Source organism: Hemiscyllium ocellatum, chromosome 43 (assembly GCF_020745735.1).
Source record: "Hemiscyllium ocellatum isolate sHemOce1 chromosome 43, sHemOce1.pat.X.cur, whole genome shotgun sequence".
NCBI lineage: Eukaryota > Metazoa > Chordata > Chondrichthyes > Orectolobiformes > Hemiscylliidae > Hemiscyllium > Hemiscyllium ocellatum.
In genome coordinates this window covers 11,801,747-11,818,693 of record NC_083443.1, presented here as the reverse complement: position 1 = coordinate 11,818,693, position 16,947 = coordinate 11,801,747, and the positions used below count along the sequence as shown (strand labels likewise).

At 41.6% G+C, this 16,947-nt stretch overlaps 1 protein-coding gene across 3 annotated transcripts in view; it reads right to left on the bottom strand.

The window, feature by feature from the left end:
- Window positions 1-16,947, bottom strand: part of bmpr1aa (bone morphogenetic protein receptor, type IAa) — a 281,777-nt gene that overhangs the window by 71,845 nt on the left and 192,985 nt on the right. For all 3 annotated transcript variants that reach the window (XM_060854179.1, XM_060854180.1, XM_060854181.1), the window contains one exon: window positions 3,988-4,173. In XM_060854179.1, coding sequence (XP_060710162.1) covers window positions 3,988-4,093 — 106 coding nt within the window. In that variant the 5' untranslated portion in view covers window positions 4,094-4,173. The remainder of the gene's footprint in view (window positions 1-3,987; window positions 4,174-16,947) is intronic.

Sequence of the window (16,947 nt, the reverse complement as noted above, 5' to 3'; positions counted from 1 at the left end):
AGTCAGACCTGTGGATCTTGGGTAGGAGGTAGAACCGGGCGGTGCAGGACTCCCGAATTGTGAGGTTGGAAGCTGTGGGTGGCAGATCCCGAGGTATGGTCTGGGAGATGATGGTTTGGTGATGGGAGGTAAGATTGTGTTCGAAGGTGGTACCTGGCTTCAGTGATGTAGAGATCAATGTGCCAAACTACTACTGCATATTGTTCCCCCCCCACCCTGCAGTCATCCAGTCCCGATACACCTCCATCAGCCACGACCAGGGCCTCCAAGCCATCCGTTTCTTCCTCTGCCGACGTCCCCACCAGTACCATTCCATGGACAATCTTATTCGTTTAGCTGAACTGGTCCTCACTCACAACAATTTTTCCTTTGAATCCTCCCACTTCCTCCAGATGAAAGGGGTAGCCATGGTCACCCGCATGGGCCCCAGCTATGCCAGTCTCTTTATCGGCTACGTGGAACAGTCTATCTTCCGCAGTCACACTGGCGCTACACCCCATCTTTTCCTCTGCTACATTGATGACTGCATCGGCGCCACCTCATGCTCCCACGTGGAGGTTGAACAGTTCATCAACTTCAACACGTTCCATCCCGACTTCAAATTCACATGGATCATCTTTGACACCTCTCTTCCCTTCCTGGACCTTTCCCTCTCTATCAGTGGTGACCGACTCAACACTGACATTTTCTACAAACCGACTGACTCCCACAGCTATCTGGATTACACCTCCGCCCACCCTGCCTCCTGCAAAAATGCTTTCGCTTATTTCCAATTCCTCCGCCTGGGTCGCATCTGCTCCCAGGAGGACTAGTTCCACCACAGAACAGACCAGACGGCCTCCTTTTTTTAAAGACTGCAATTTCCCCTCCCTCCAGAGCATCTCACCTACTTCCTGCACCTCCACCCTCAAATCCCACCCCACCAACGACAACAAGGACAGAAACCCCGGTCCTCACCTTCCACCCCACCAACCTCAACATACATAGCATTTCCGGCACCCATCACCGGAGATATATTTCCCTCCCCTCTCCTATCCATTTTTCGAAAGACCATTCCCTCCATGACTACCTCGTCAGGTCCATGCCCCGCAACAACCCACCCTCCCCTCCCAGCACCTTTCCCTGCTACAGCAGAAATTGCAAAACCTGTGCCCATATCTCTCCCCTCCTTTCTGTCCAAGGCCCCAGTGGAGTCTTCCACATCCATCAAAGTTTCTTCTGCCCTTCCACATGTCATTTACTGTATATGTTGCTCCCGATTCGGTCGCTTCTACATTGGGGAGACAGGACGCCTACTCGGGGAGCGCCTCAGAGAACATCTCTGGGACACCTGCACCAACCAACCCCACTGTTCCATGGCCGAGCACCTCAACTTCCTCTCCCACTCTGCCGAAGACATGCAGATCCTGGGCCTTCTCCATCAACATTCCCTTACCACCCGACACCTGGAGGAAGACGGCCGCCTCATTTTCTACCTCGGGACCAATCAACCCCATGGCATCAATGTGGATTTCACCAGTTTCCTCATTTTCCCTCCCACCACCTTACTCCAGTTCTAACCTTCCAGTCAGCACCGTCATCATGGCCTGTCCGATCTATCCATCTTCCTTCCCACCTATCTGCACCACCCTCCCCTCCGGTCTATCACATTTACCTCCACCTCCATCCACCTATTGCACTTTCAGCTACCTTATCCTCCCATTTATCTCTCCACCCCAAAGCCTCCCAGCCTCATTCCTGATGAAGGGCTTTTGCTTGAAATGTCGATTTTCCTGCTCCTCAGATGCTGCCTGACCTGCTGTGCTTTTCCAGAACCACACTCTTGACCCTTACCAACTGAATTTGCTTCGTCACTCAGTTAGATCATTACTGACAGGTACCTCAAATATATTTACTTGATTTGAATCCATATTCTTTCATAGCATTACTTAATAAAAAGCTTTAGAGGGTAGGAATTCTGCTGGGATATGTCCCGATTTCCATTTATTTTCTGTATCAACCAATATCTCATTCAATGATAGAGCAGACTCAAAGGATATAGGGTCTTCTCCTGCTCCTGTTTCTTATGTTCTTATTTTCCACTCTCAAAGCAAAGGCTGTTGACATTCACTGTGGTATTACTATCACTGCCCCATCTGCTCCTTAAAGTTGTAAGGTATCAAACTCTGACTGTAAGGCTTAGTTGCCCATTTGTTAAATGAATTCAGTCATCCAATGAGCCTAAATTTAGTAAGGTTTTGTTCATCCATAACTTAGTGATGAACCCTACTACATACAAATCTAAATCATTTGGATGCTTTAAAACTTGAGAGGGTGCAATAAAGATTTATGGGGTTATTGTCAGAACTGGGAAGTTCTACAACCTATAGGGAGAGGCTGGGGTTTTTCTCTCTAAAGCATTGGAGACTGGGAGATGACTTTTGTAGAGGTCTATAAAACAATGTGGGACATGGATGGGATGAATAGCCAAAGTCTTTTCCTAGGGAGAGGGAGTCCAAAACTAGAAGGCATGGGCTTAAGGTGATGGGGGAAAGATTTAAAAAGGACATGAAAGGAAACTTTTTCACAAAGAACGTGGTGCGTATGTGGAATGAGATGCTAGTACTGGTGGTAGGGGTGGTACAATTACAGCATTTAAAAGGTGTCTGGGTAGGTATATGACTAGGAAGGGTTTAGAGGGATATAAGCCAAGTGCTGGCAAATGTGACTCGGACAGATTGGGATGTCTGGTCAGCGTGGACAGATTAGACCAAAAGGTCTGCTTCCATGCTGTATGACTCTATGCTCTAACTGGATTTCTCTAGGACTAAACATCAATCTAGCTGAGAAGGCAGTGATTTACTCACGAGGCTGGTATAATGCAAAAAAAATGTCTGGATTAAAAGATCACCAATTTACAAGACACTGTGATCCACATGGAAACATTCAAATTCAAAACTACAATTAAGGGGAAATATACAAAAATATGCAATTAGTGCTTCATTTGCTTAATCATAACAGCACCATTTACAATTTACAATACTGTAGATTCAATAAAATCATGAAAATCTTCCACTCAACCCAATTTTTCTATCCCAATGCTAAATTTCTTGATTCCACAGGCATCCAAAAATATCTCTATTTCTACGTTGAAGAGACTAAATGATTAACACAGACATGGACTGCAGAAAGTCCATATCTTTGGAGCCACATGGCAGAAAACCAGCAAAGCAGAAACTTTTGTGTTGTGGATCATTAGACTAAACCTCAAAGGCAGCTACACTTTAGACCGGTGTCTGGTGTAATGAAATTTATGACACACGGTGGAGTCAATATGTAACTTGAGTACAAATTACATATTCTTCTTGTTTCTCTCCCGTACACTCCCACCATATCACCAAATCAAAAGCTCAAAAATTTAGTGGACACATGAGTGAACATAATATCTTTTAAAAATAGATTATTTTTCCTTTCAAAACATTTAATTTCTAATTAGTGCAACACTTGTAAAACAACACTGAAAAATTTATAGCATCTTTAATTGTCCCTAAGCCCTTCACACAAAATTTGACATTGTGATAACATAGGGAATATATCAGGTAATCAGGGATTTTTGGGTCAACTTACAGCATGTGGACTGCAGCAGTTCAAGCAGCTCACTACCACCTTCTCAAGGGCTGCTATAGACAGGAAATAAATACTGGCCAGAAAAAAAACTACAAGCATAGAAACCCTACGGTGTAGAAGATGGCCATTTGGCCCATTGAGTCCACACTGACCCTCCCACCAAGACCACTCCCACATTATCTCTGCAACCCTCCAGGGTCCCATGGTCAGTTCACATAACCTGCACATCTTTGGACACAAACCTCTTCAAAAAGTGTTTAAAGAGAGAGAAAAGGAGAGTGCAAGGTTCAGGGAGAGAATTACAGAATTTGGGACTGTGTACAGCTGTCAATAGCAGAGGACTGAAAATCAAGGACTAAAGGGAACAAGATTTGAGCTTACCTTGAATTTGCAAAATTAGTAGTAGAAAGGTCCCAAGAACACCAGTTCTATGCACACTCATTCCTGTTGTTGTTCTAGCTCCCCGAGCCACTCCAAGTAGGTACATGTTTCTTAGGGATTGGGTTCAGGAAAACGGGACTACAGGAAGATGATGGCTTCTATTACTTGGTCCAATAGTTGACTACCCTGAAAGAAAACAGGTCAATATGGAGTCAAAAGCACTTACACCCAAATAACATTGGCAAATTTTAATCTTTCAACAGGAAAGCTAGAAATTTTCATTTCATAAAGCGTGCAAACAAATGTTGAAAGGATTCACCAAAAACTAATTCATTTTGGAGTTCAATGCAACCATACGGCATTTCATTCTAAACAGGTCTACATCCACTCTACCATTTTAGTGAGGCATTAGCAAGGAAGAATATTAGTTTTAATTTAAATGGAAAATGGACAATACTCAGGACTCAGAAAACAAGAGTTAATACTTCAAGCCTGATCAAAGGTCACAGATCTGAAACATTAACTTATTTTTTCTCTCCACAGATTCTGTCAGTCAATTTGCTTATTGATAAATATATAACTACAGAAATGTTGACCACACAGAAGTCCATTTGGTTATTCATGTCGTGCAAGATCAACACACCTAGCAACACTCTACAACTTGCTATCCTGTAACCATACAAATTCTTTCTTTTTAGATAATGATCTAATTCCTTTTTGATATCACAACGGAATCCGCCTCCATCACATAGTCTCTCAGGCAGTACATTCCAGATCTTAACAACTTGGTGTGTAAAGAAGCATTTCTTCATGCTGTCATTGCTCCTTTAGCCAATCACTTGAAATCTGATGCCTCTGGTTCCTTCTTTACAGGAACCATTGGCTTTTAGGAAATATATTTAATTTGGAGAAAGGAAAGAAAAAAGAAAAGATTATGAAGGTTCTTAATAATTTTTCTCTGACTTCCAGAGGATGGGAAGACTACATATGACTTGCTTTATTAAGTGCATACTCCTGTTAGAGATTGATATCATTAAGTTTTGACATTATAACTAGGAATAATTATAAACACCAAATTATCTTTTGCTAAAAACTGAATGATTTCACCTCTAGGTAGCTTTAATGGAGTAAGAATCTGAAATCTCCCAACTTGATCGTTATCTTAAGTCACAAGCTGGCAATTACAAAAATCAAGTCTATAAAGTGTGATATGCCACAAAGTTAGACCATAAGACATAGGAGTGGAAGTAAGGCCATTTGGCCCATCGAGTCCACTCCGCCATTCAATCATGGCTGATGGACATTTCAACTCCACTTACCCACATTCTCCCCGTAGCCCTTAATTCCTTGAGACATCAAGAATCTATCAATCTCTGCCTTGAAGACAATTAGCGTCCCGGCCTCCACTGCACTCTGCGACAATGAATTCCACAGGCCCACCACTCTCTGGCTGAAGAAATGTCTCCGCATTTCTGTTCTGAATTGACCCCCTCTAATTCTAAGGCTGTGTCCATGGGTCCTAGTCTCCTCGCCTAACAGATAAAATGTCCTAGCATCCACCTTTTCCAAGCCATGTATTAGCTTGTAAGTTTCTATTAAGTCTCCCCTTAATCTTCTAGACTCCAATGAATACAATCCCAGGATCCTCAGCTGTTCCTCATATGTTGGACCAACTATTCCAGGGATCATCTGTGTGAATCTCCGCTGGACACGTTCCAGTGCCAGTATGTCCTTCCTGAGGTGTGGGGACCAAAACTGGACACAGTACTCCAAATGGGGCCTAACCAGAGCTTTATAAAGTCTCAGAAGCACAACGGTGCTTTTATATTCCAACCCTCTTGAGATAAGTGACAACATTGCATTCGCTTTCTTAATCACGGACTCAACCTGCATGTTTACCTTTAGAGAATCCTCGACTAGCACTCCCAGATCCCTTTGTACTTTGGCTTTACGAATTTTCTCACCGTTTAGAAAGTAGTCTATGCTTTTATTGTTTTTGCCAAAGTGCAAGACCTCACATTTGCTCACGTTGAATTCCATCAGCCATTTCCTGGACCACTCTCCGAAACTGTCTAGATCCTTCTGCAGCCTCCCCACTTCCTCAGTACTACCTGCCTGTCCACCTCACTTTGTATCATTGGCAAACTTCGCTAGAATGCCCCCAGTTCCTTCATCCAGATCATTATTATATAATGTGAACAGTAGCGGCCCCAACACGGAACACCGCTCGTCACCGGCTGCCATTCCAAAAAAGAACCTTTTATCCCAACTCTCTGCCTTCTGTCAGACAGCCAAATCCTCAATCCATACCAGTAGCTCACCTCGAACACCATGGGCCCTCACCTTGCTCAGCAGCTTCCCATGTGGCACCTTATCAAAGGCCTTTTGGAAGTTTAGATAGACCACATCCACTGGGTTTTCCTGGTCTAACCTACTTGTCACCTCTTCAAAGAATTCCAACAGGCTTGTCAGGCACGACCTCCTCTTACTAAATCCATGTTGACTTGTTCTAATCAGACTCTGCTCTTCCAAGAATTTAGAAACCTCATCCTTAATGATGGATTCTAGAATTTTACCAACAACCGAGGTTAGGCTAATTGGCCTATAATTTTCCATTGTTAGCCAATTAAACTGAATCACTGGTCTACATCCAGCTACTCCACGAAAGTAATTCTTTTGCAAAGTTATTAAACAAGATCATTAATACTATCACACATCTATCGAACAAATTAAATACTTTACCAGTAAGGAAGGGCATTTAGATTTGTATAAAATACCATCACAGCCCTTGAAAAGAAATTACAAGATCTGACCAGGCCACTTAGCCTGCTTAATTTATGTTGAAGTTGGTCCTCCATGAATTGGAAGTGTCCTACATTGCTCACATTTACTTTTATAACTTTTTTCTCCAACCAGCTAAATTATTCCTACACTTTGATGCAATCTCCATTTCAACCATGAATTCCATCGTGAAACATAGCATCCATCCCTTCCATCATAATTTAACATCTCAATTAAACCAACCATCAATGCCCATGTACCCGCCCTTACCAGCATATCCTGAACTCATTCTGAAGTTGTATCATGTTTGCTTGAAATTGTACTGAATTCACCATAACTCCAGCTTTAGATAAAGGGACAACAATCGAGAAAATCTCCAAATACTACTTTATAACTTTGGGTAAATTTGACATTTAGTGTCATCTCTGAAGATGACACATTTTCAGGAAGCAGGGCTTGGCAGATTATCAACTATATAATTTATGAACAGCAGTATCAGTAATAATATTAAACTCTGGAAAATTATCACGAACTTTCATACAACTACCTTAAAGATTTCAATCTACAGCACATTATCCTCACAACATTTTCACCTCACATTTAAATGGAGTATCACAATTTAATCACTTTTTAACAGCTGAACTGACATAAAATTGCCTAGATCCCTCTAACAAATGATATGTCATTATTCTCCAGTGACTGTGAATAACTCTAGGTCACGCTAGTTTTTCATTCCTATCACTGGTATGCCTTTAGTTTGTTTTGAGCACAGTTTTTAAAAGAGGTGTTGGTCCACAATACTTAAGTTGTTTTTCTCTAAGGGATACATGTTTTTGATACAAATAGTCTTGCAAAGACTTAGTGCCTAATTTCGCTCTGGGGATGGGTAACAGGATGGAATTGTTTCTGGGTCTTGAACCCATCCCAAGGGAAATGATGCTTGTGATTTTTACTGCAATAGCCAACTGAGGACCAGACAACAGGTCAATGTTGAATTAAAATCACTGAGTAAACTTCCAATGCAGGAGGGATAGTCAAGAGAAGTTCCAGCTCGAAAGGAGTAGTAGGCTGCAATGAGCTTAATTATGGATACAGCCAGGCCAACGATGTGCGAGATGGTGGTGGAGTTCTACATGGCAACTGATAGTCCCCAACAGGTCCAGCCATCAATATTAATCTCTTCTGTCTGAACCTGGAGACTACTTCAATTGACTGCTTTTAAATGCACATAATGTAAGCATTTCAGTGTAGTTTTGAGGAGCTTTGCACCATTTGCAACATTTAACGGAGGCTCCCCTTGCCTTCTCAGCTGGTTATGAAATACAGTCTCACTAAACCATTTGCACAGAAGGGGAGTAGCCAATCCATCAACATTACTAAACGCAGATGCCCTGGTCAAGGCTGCACTGTTGTTTGTGTAGCATTGGTGTGTGTAAATTGGTTCCAACATTTATACAGTAATAACCACACTTCAAAACTAAAGTTGCAAACCACTCTGGAATACCCTGAGGTTATAAATGAACTATATCAATCCAAGTTCCCAACTTATAAGTTATGAATTAGTGCAGTTAAGATCATTCAAAATAAATTCTAATGGGAGGGAAGGCGGAGGGTGGCAAATTATAAGCCACTTAACCTGACCTCGGTTGTTACTAAGATTTTAGGGTCTATTATTAAGGATGAGGCTGCAGAGTACTGAGTCAGTTTCATCAAGCGGACGCCATGCCTAACAAATCAGTTAGAATTGTTTGAGGGAGGGTATCCAGCAAGTTAGAAAAACCAGAGTCAGTGAACATGATCTATTTGGATTTTCAGAAGGCCCTCTGACAAATGTTGAACAGGGGCTGCTAAATAAGATAATGGTATTATGAGCAAGATACTGGCATGGGTAGAGGATTGGCAGAAAGCAGAGAGTGGTTATAAAGATTGAAGCCAGTAACTGGTTGAGTTCTGCATGGATCTGTGTTGGGACCGTAACTATTCACCTTGCATATTAATGATCTTGACAAAGCAAATGATGACATTGTTGCTAAGTCTGCAGATAACAAAAAGTTAAGTGAAGGGACGAGCGGTGTTGAAGATGCAAAAAGGCTGCAGGAGGACTTGTATAGGCTTAGAGAGTGGGCACAGAAGTGACAGACAGAATACAATGCAGCAAATTGTGAGGTTATGCACTTTGATAAGAAGAATAGAAGCATAGAGTCATAGAGATATACAGCATGGAAACAGACCCTTTGGTCCAACCCGTCCATAACAACCAGATATCCCAACTCAATATAGTCCCCACCTGCCAGCACCCGGCCCATATCCCTCCAAACCCTTCTTATTCATATACCCATTCAAATGCCTCTTAAATGTTGCAATTGTACCAGCCTCCACCACTTCCTCTGGCAACTCATTCCATACATGTGTGTGTGAAAAAGTTGCCCCTTGGGTCTCTTTTATATCTTTCCCCTCTCACCCTAAACCTATGCCCTCTACTTCTGGACTCCACGACCCCATTAGGCAAAAAGACTTTGCCTATTTACCCTATCCATGTCCCTCATAAATTTTGTAAACCTCTATACGGTCACCCCTCAGCCTGTTCAGCCTCTCCTTATACTTCAAATCCTCCAACCCTGGCAACATCCTTGTAAATCTTTTCTGAACCCTTTCAAGTTTCACAACGTCTTTTCGATAGGAACAAGACCAGAATTGCACGCAATATTTCAACAGTGGCCTAACCAATGTCCTGTACAGCCGCAACATGACCTCCCAACTCCTGTACTCAATACGCTGACCATTAAAGGAAAGCAAACCAAATGCCCTCTTCACTATCCTACCTACCTGCAACTCCACTTTCAAGGAGCTATGAACCTGCACTCCAAGGTCTCTTTGTTCAGCAACACTCCCTAGGACCTTACCATTAAGTGTATAAGTCCTGCTAAGATTTGCTTTCCCAAAATGCAGCACTTTGCATTTATCTGTATTAAACTCCATCTGCCACTTCTCAGCCCATTGGCCCAGCATAGATTATTTTCCAAATGGGAAACGTTTTGGAAATCTGAAGCACGAAGGGACTTAGGAGTCATAGTTCAGAATTCTCTTAAGGTTAACATGCAGGTTCAGCTGGCAGTTAAGAAGGCAACTGCAATGTTAGCATTCATTTTGAAAGGGCTAAAATACAAGAACAGGAATGTACTGCTGAGGCTGTATCAGATTTAGTCAGACTGCATTTGGAATTTTGAAAGCAGTTTTGGCCCTATACATAAGCAAGGATGCACTGGCCTTGAAGGGAGTCCAGAGGAGGTTTACAAGAAAGATTCCAGAAATGAAGGGCTTGTCATATGAGGAGTGGCTTAGGACCCTCGGACTGTATGCGGTGGATGAGGAGGGGATCACTTTGAAGCTTACAGAATACTTACAGGCCTGACAGAGTGGGCATGGAGATGATTAGTCTACTATTAGGAGAGATTAGGACCCGAACACAAAGCCTCAAACTGAAAGGATAACTGTTTAGAACTAAGATGAGGAGGAACTTCTTTAGTCAGAGGGTAGAGAGTCTGTGGTATGCATTGACATAGATGGCTATGGTTGCAGAGTCATTGAGCAGATTTAAGAGATTCTTGATTAGTATGTGAAGCAAGGGTTAACAGGGGGAAGGTAGAAGAATGGGGTTGAGAACCAAATCAGCCACCATCAAACTGCACAGCAGACTTGATGGAACAAATGGCCCAATCTAGCTCCTTAAATCTTATTGTCTTGTCTTACGGTTTTATGGTTAGCAGATAAGTGAGGAACTACAGGTTGAGAGGGTAGCTTTCCAGATTGTAGAAAGAGTGCCAGGTGCTTGAGGTGTGTAAACTTTCTAAAAAGGTGCAAAAAAAGCATGTGATGCTGGTGCTAAATTAGTAATGATTCAGAGAAATATTCTGTGTACCTAGGTATGAAACGCAGCATGGCACATGGTGAAATTTGAATTCAATGACAACCTGAAATTAAAAAGTGTTGTGTTTGTCATAAAAACACTTTCGGTCCACTTTAAGGAAGGAAATCTGGCATGCTAAACAGATCTGAAATGGCTGTAAATCCACTCAACTGTATCAATTGCAAGCAGAAACAGAAACATTTTTTACCTATTTGAAAATTAAGGAGGAAAAGGCAGGAAAGTGAAGTTGAGGCTTATCAGATCAGCCAGGATCTCATTGAATGGCAGAGCAGACTCATGGGCTGAATTACCTTCTTCTGCTCCTATGTCTTATGGCATGCTACCTCAGGGAGTTCAAAATTAGAGGGCATTTTTTAAGGTGACAGGAGAACGATTTAAAATGCACCTGTGGGGCAACTTTTTCACACAGCAACTGGTTTCTTTGCAGAATGAATGGCCAGAGGAAGTGGTAGATGCAGGTACAGTTAACAACATTTAAAAGACATTTTGACATGCACATGAAGGAAGATTTTAGAGGGATATGGGCCAAATGCAGGTAAATCAGACCAGTTTAGTTTGGAAAACTTAATTGGTAAACTATTAATTTAGACACATGACTGCTATTTTTCACTCAACACCGCTCCCCCCCCCCGGTAGTATGCGATCTAAATTTATCGGTGGTTGGGTCCCAGTGCGATACTTTATATGTAGGTCTTCCTCCTTGGGAAAAGTATTATTTTTGAAGTTGTTCTCAAGGGTATAAAGATATTACTTTAAAACCACAGGTGAACAGAATCGTGATTTAAAAAGTGATTTCTTGGCAAATCGACTGTACATTTTGCATAAAAAATTGCAAGGATCATTTTTAAGATATTGAAAAGGGAGTAAACAACCAAATCAGTTTACTGCTCAACATTCACTAAGATGTCTGCCTGTCTGTGTTGAGACTGTCTGTAAATCAAAGGCCGACAGATAATGGAATGCTAAGAACCAAACAGTAATTAAATAGATTCAAGTCTCGACACAAGGCTACACCCTTCAGTGCACAATCTTATATCTCTATTTAAACTGAAGCATTGGTTCACAACGGGAAGAGAGAAGGAGGCATGCTTAATACCCATTTCAAATTTTTCACTAAATTCCTACCACATGGAGGAATCAGTACAGTAGCTTCCATCCTCCCATAGAGGTAAATATGAGCCCTTATCATTTTGACAAATTCTAAACAGTTCCATGCACAAAGGATAATCCTGTTTCAATCATGTTGTGCAATCATGATAACCATGGGGTTTGACGTGTGTCCTCAATGTATACTATGTCTTTGTAATAATGTGAAGAAAATATAATTAGCTGCTACAAAGCGACTGAAACAACCTCTATAATTAAATAGTTAATGCAGCACAAAGCAGATTTATGGTCAGATGAATAGAAAACTGTAATTACCTTTCTTTGGCCTCTTGTTTTTGTGGTCATGACCTACTACCCCTATCAGCCTGGCACTATTATTTTTGATTGGCTAAACATGTCTAAAATATTTGTTGAAGGATACGCAGCAATTACCAGTGGCCATTTCCACCATTAATAACTGGATTTGTCTTTTCTTATGGGTCCTTATGTATTTTATTTTAATTGTTTTCTGAGCAGCATTCATGAGCATGATTAATTAGTGGCGTAGTGAGGAGACTCATGTCGTATTTTATTTTCACAAAGAGAAATAACCCATGAACCTAGTTTACACACATCCATGACTTTTATAATGGTGAAGAAACAAAACAACTCCCTTACTATGAAGAACAACCAACAACACCCCAAAGAGGGCAGAACAAAATCAATATCTCAAATGTGGGTAGTGACAGATTCCCATGTCAGTCTGTTGAGTCTAAAGGGTGTTGGGCCATTTCTAAGACACTGAACACACTGCCATGCTGACCCAATCACACCCCTATCATGAGGCAGGACACTCCAAATTGTTGTAATCCAGGTCTATCCATTGCCTGACTTTTTGGGTCACGCATCAAGCAGGAAGTCATACTCAAATTATTGTGAAACTACAATCATAGAAATGTACAGATTGGCACAGAAATGCTCTAAATGAAATTTAACTTGGGCTTTGAAGTACAATTATAGTTCACGGAGAGGTTCACTGTTACACCCCTCAAACCACATGGTGTAGCTGAAATAAAAACTTTATAACCAATTTACAGCTAATGTTACTCAAATAGACAACTTCAAATTTCAGATATTGGGCCTTTTTCATTGTCAGTATGGAGTAGCCACAAACCCAGTGATGTTTAGAATACAATATGGCCATCAGAATCACTTCCACATAGTATAAACAGAAAATGCTATGAAGATTCAGGTCAGGCAGCACATGTGGAGCGACAACCTGTTGACATTACTAGTTGGTTCTTTTTAATCATGATTGTGATAGGGGAAAAGAGACAAGATGAAATGACAGAAGTAAGGTATGCTGCCTCAGTGGTTAGCACTGCTGCCTCACAGCACCAGGGACCAAGGTTCGATTCCTGCCTTGGGCAACTGTCTGTGGGGAGTTTGCACATTCTCCCCGTGTCTACGTGGGTTTCCTCTGGGTGCTCCGGTTTCCTCCCACAATCCAAAGATGTGCAGGCCAGGTGAATTGGCCATGCTAAATTGCCCATAGCATTAGGTACTTTAGTCAGGGGTAAATATAGGTTAGGGGAATGTGTCTGGGTGGGTTACTCTTCGGAGGCTCTGTGTGGACTTGTTGGGCTGAAGGGCCTGTTTCCAAACTGTAGGTAATCTAATCTATAAAATAATCTATAATGATGGTGCATTTCAAAAGATGGGTGGTGGTGGTGAGGCAAGTATATAAAAAGACAATCTGCAAGAACGGTACTTGTGACAGCACCTTATACCCAAAAGCAATGACGTGGGAGGGGTAGTTCTGATGTGACTTCAATTTTAGTGTTGAGTTTTGAAGGTACTTCATTCAAAGATAATTTGCCATTCTTCAAGCTGTATTGAGCTTCACTGGAACAATACAGGAGGCACAGTATACAGTAGAGCAGAATAGAACATAGAACAGTACAACACAGTACAGGCCCTTTGGCCCACGATATTGCACTGAGCATTTATCTTAATCTAAGATCAACCTAACCTACACACCCCTAATTTACTGCCGTCCATGTGCTTGTCCAGCAGTCGCTTAAATGGCCTTAATGTATCTGACTCTACTACCACCACTGGCAGTGCATTTCACGCACCCACGACTCTCTGCGTGAAGAACATCTTTCTGACATCCCCCCTAAACCTTCCACCAATCACCTTAATATTATGACCCCCCGTGACAGCCATTTCTACCTTGGGGAAAAGTCTTTGTCTATTTATCTAAGCCTGCGCCAACTCACAGACACCTTCTCCTACTGTCCCCTCGACCATGATCTCACCTCCCATCACCAAACTATCATTTCCCACAACATCCACAACCTAATCACCTCTGGGGATCTCCCACCTACAGCCTCCATCCTCACAGTCAGAGAACACCACACTGCCCAATTCTACCTCCTACCCAAGATTCATAAATCTGACTGCCCTGGTCAAACCGTTGTCTTAGCCTGCTCCTGCCCCACTGAACTCATCTCTACATACTTTGACACTGTCCTGTCCCCCTTAGTCCAGGAACCCCCCACCTACATTTTCCTGCTCCTCGGATGCTGCCTGACTTGCTGTGGTTTTCTAACAACACACTCTCAACCCATATCCCTTTAAAACCATCCAGATGCCTTTTAAATGCTATAATTGTACCCACTTCTACCACTCCCTCTTGCAGCTCATTCCATATATGCACCACCCTCTGTGTGAAAAATTTACCCATCAGGTTCTTTTTAAATCTTTCCCCTCTCACCTTAAACCTATGCAATCTAGGTTTAGAATCACTCACCCTAGGAAAAAGACCTTGACAATTCACCCTATCTCTATCCCTCACGATTTTATAAACCTTTACAAAGGTCACCTTCCAGTCTCTGGTGCTCCAGGGAAAAAACCCCCAGCACTTCCCATAACTTAAACACCCCAGTTCCGGTAACATCATTATAAACCTTTTCTGCACCCTCTTAAGTTTGAAAACACCCAAATGATTTAGATTTGTATGTAGGAGTGTTTATCACTAAGTAATAGAGAGTCAGAAACAGACCCTTCAGTCCAACACTTCTGAATCGTCCAGATACCTTAAATTGATCTAGTCTCATTTGCCTGTATTTGGCCCATATCCCTCTAAATCCTTGCTATTCATTTACCCATCCAGATGCCTTTTAAATGTTGTAATTATACCCACCTCCACCACTTCTGGCTGGACAATATGAAAATTGCTTTGGTGGAAGGATAGCCTTAGATATAAGAGGATATTGATGGGCTGATCAGTGGCATAAGGAATTCAATCTGGAAAATTATGAGGTGATGCACTTGGGCAGGACAGACAAGGCAAAGGAATACATAATGAACAACAGGGCCCTGAGAAGCACTGGGGATACCTGCTGGGTTTCTACAGCACTCGCTGGTTTTGTTATATGAAACATTGGTTCGGGGACACTGCTAGATTACTGTGCACAGTTCTTGAATCCACATTATCGAGGGATGGGCTTGATGGAGAACATTTACCAGGATGTTATGAAGAGAGATCGGATAGACTGGGGTTTTTTCTTTGCACAGAGGGCACTTGAGGAGGACATTACTGAGATATACAAAGTTTTGAGGCATACAGACAGGGTAGACAGAAAGGAATGTATCCTCTCAAAGGTATTAATGATCAGGGAGCATAGATTTAAGATAAGGGACAAGAAGTTTAGAAGGGAAGTGAGGACTTCTTTTTCTACTTAGAGCATGGTGGGAATCTGGAACTGACTGCCTATAAGCGTGGTAGAGGCTGAAACCCTCAATGCTCAAAAAGTATTTAGATGCAATGAGTTTCACTTTTCGCAATCTTGTCACCTGCAGACTCAAGTTTTCCAATGTTCGTTTTCGTCAAGCTATCATCCAGACTTTCATAAACAATAAGCTATCCTTCCTTCAAGTGTAGTCAGTCCCGCCCAAGTATTTGCCTCTTTTCAATGACCAAACATGGCTCTCACATTTTAAAACCTGTCTCCATCTTTGACTCCCTCCAAGGTCTCACCTGTCCCATTTGCTGAAAACACTTTCTCTTAACCCTATCCTATATTCCTAAAACCTCTGTAGTAAAAATGCAACTGGCAAATGAAAGTTTCATGTAAAGTTAACACTTGAAGGAAAAACTATGAAAGGAATTGTTAAAACCCTAAGCAAAAAGGACATGTCTCCAAAACATGAACCTCCCTAGATGCTTTCTACTCAACCTATTCACAGATGTCATTACACACTTGGACCACTGAGCCTTGAATCCAGGCCTCCTCACTTATATGCAGAGACACCACCACTGTGCCACAAGAGCCCAACAAGGACCTGTCTTATTTAATATGCTTATATGAGAGGCAACTTACGTTTTTGGCTAGGTCTGGGTTGCATCACGTTTTGTTTTAAAAAGAGAGTTTGAATGCTGGGAATGGATCTTCAGAGTGATGTAAAAAGGCAAGATCAGAAGGCAATACATCAGGGAGTCAAGTCAGACTGTGAAAACATCGAGAAAGGTAGTCTAGAAGAAATTGAAAAAGTAAGTTCATCTGTTGTAGGGAGTGGGAAAGAGAAAAAGAGAGAAGAAATGGCAAGGTGAGCAATGGAAATGGAATTGGCAGATGAGAGAGGCCTCAGACTCTATGAAAGGATACAGTGGAGAATGAGAAGAAGCAGGATTGGAAGAAAAATGGGTAACTGACATGAAAAAAATCCATAATGGTAATCACCCAACACTGTGGGCACCTCAAATAAAATGAAAAGCTAAAAGAAGTTACTTATAATTGTATTCGGGTCCCAAAGGTGCAACATAAAATACTCAAATTTTAGTGCACCTTCAGTGTCTTCCAATGAAGTTATTCTGCTAATTGTTCAAACCAAAATGTTCATTTAAATATTTACTAAAATTCTTTTGATAGTCAAGCATATTACAGTTAATCATAAAAATTTTTGATAACTTTGTTGAAACACCAACTTTACACAGGACTCCAAAACCATTCAATTTTTTAGTCTACATTTGTAATCTTGACCATTTAGTTCAAACAGAAGGAAAATAATTATCTGAGCAGAAATTTAATCCTCCATATTGTAATTTCTATCCATAGGAGGTGATGATATATTGCCTCCTTTCTGTTTACTCTCAGATT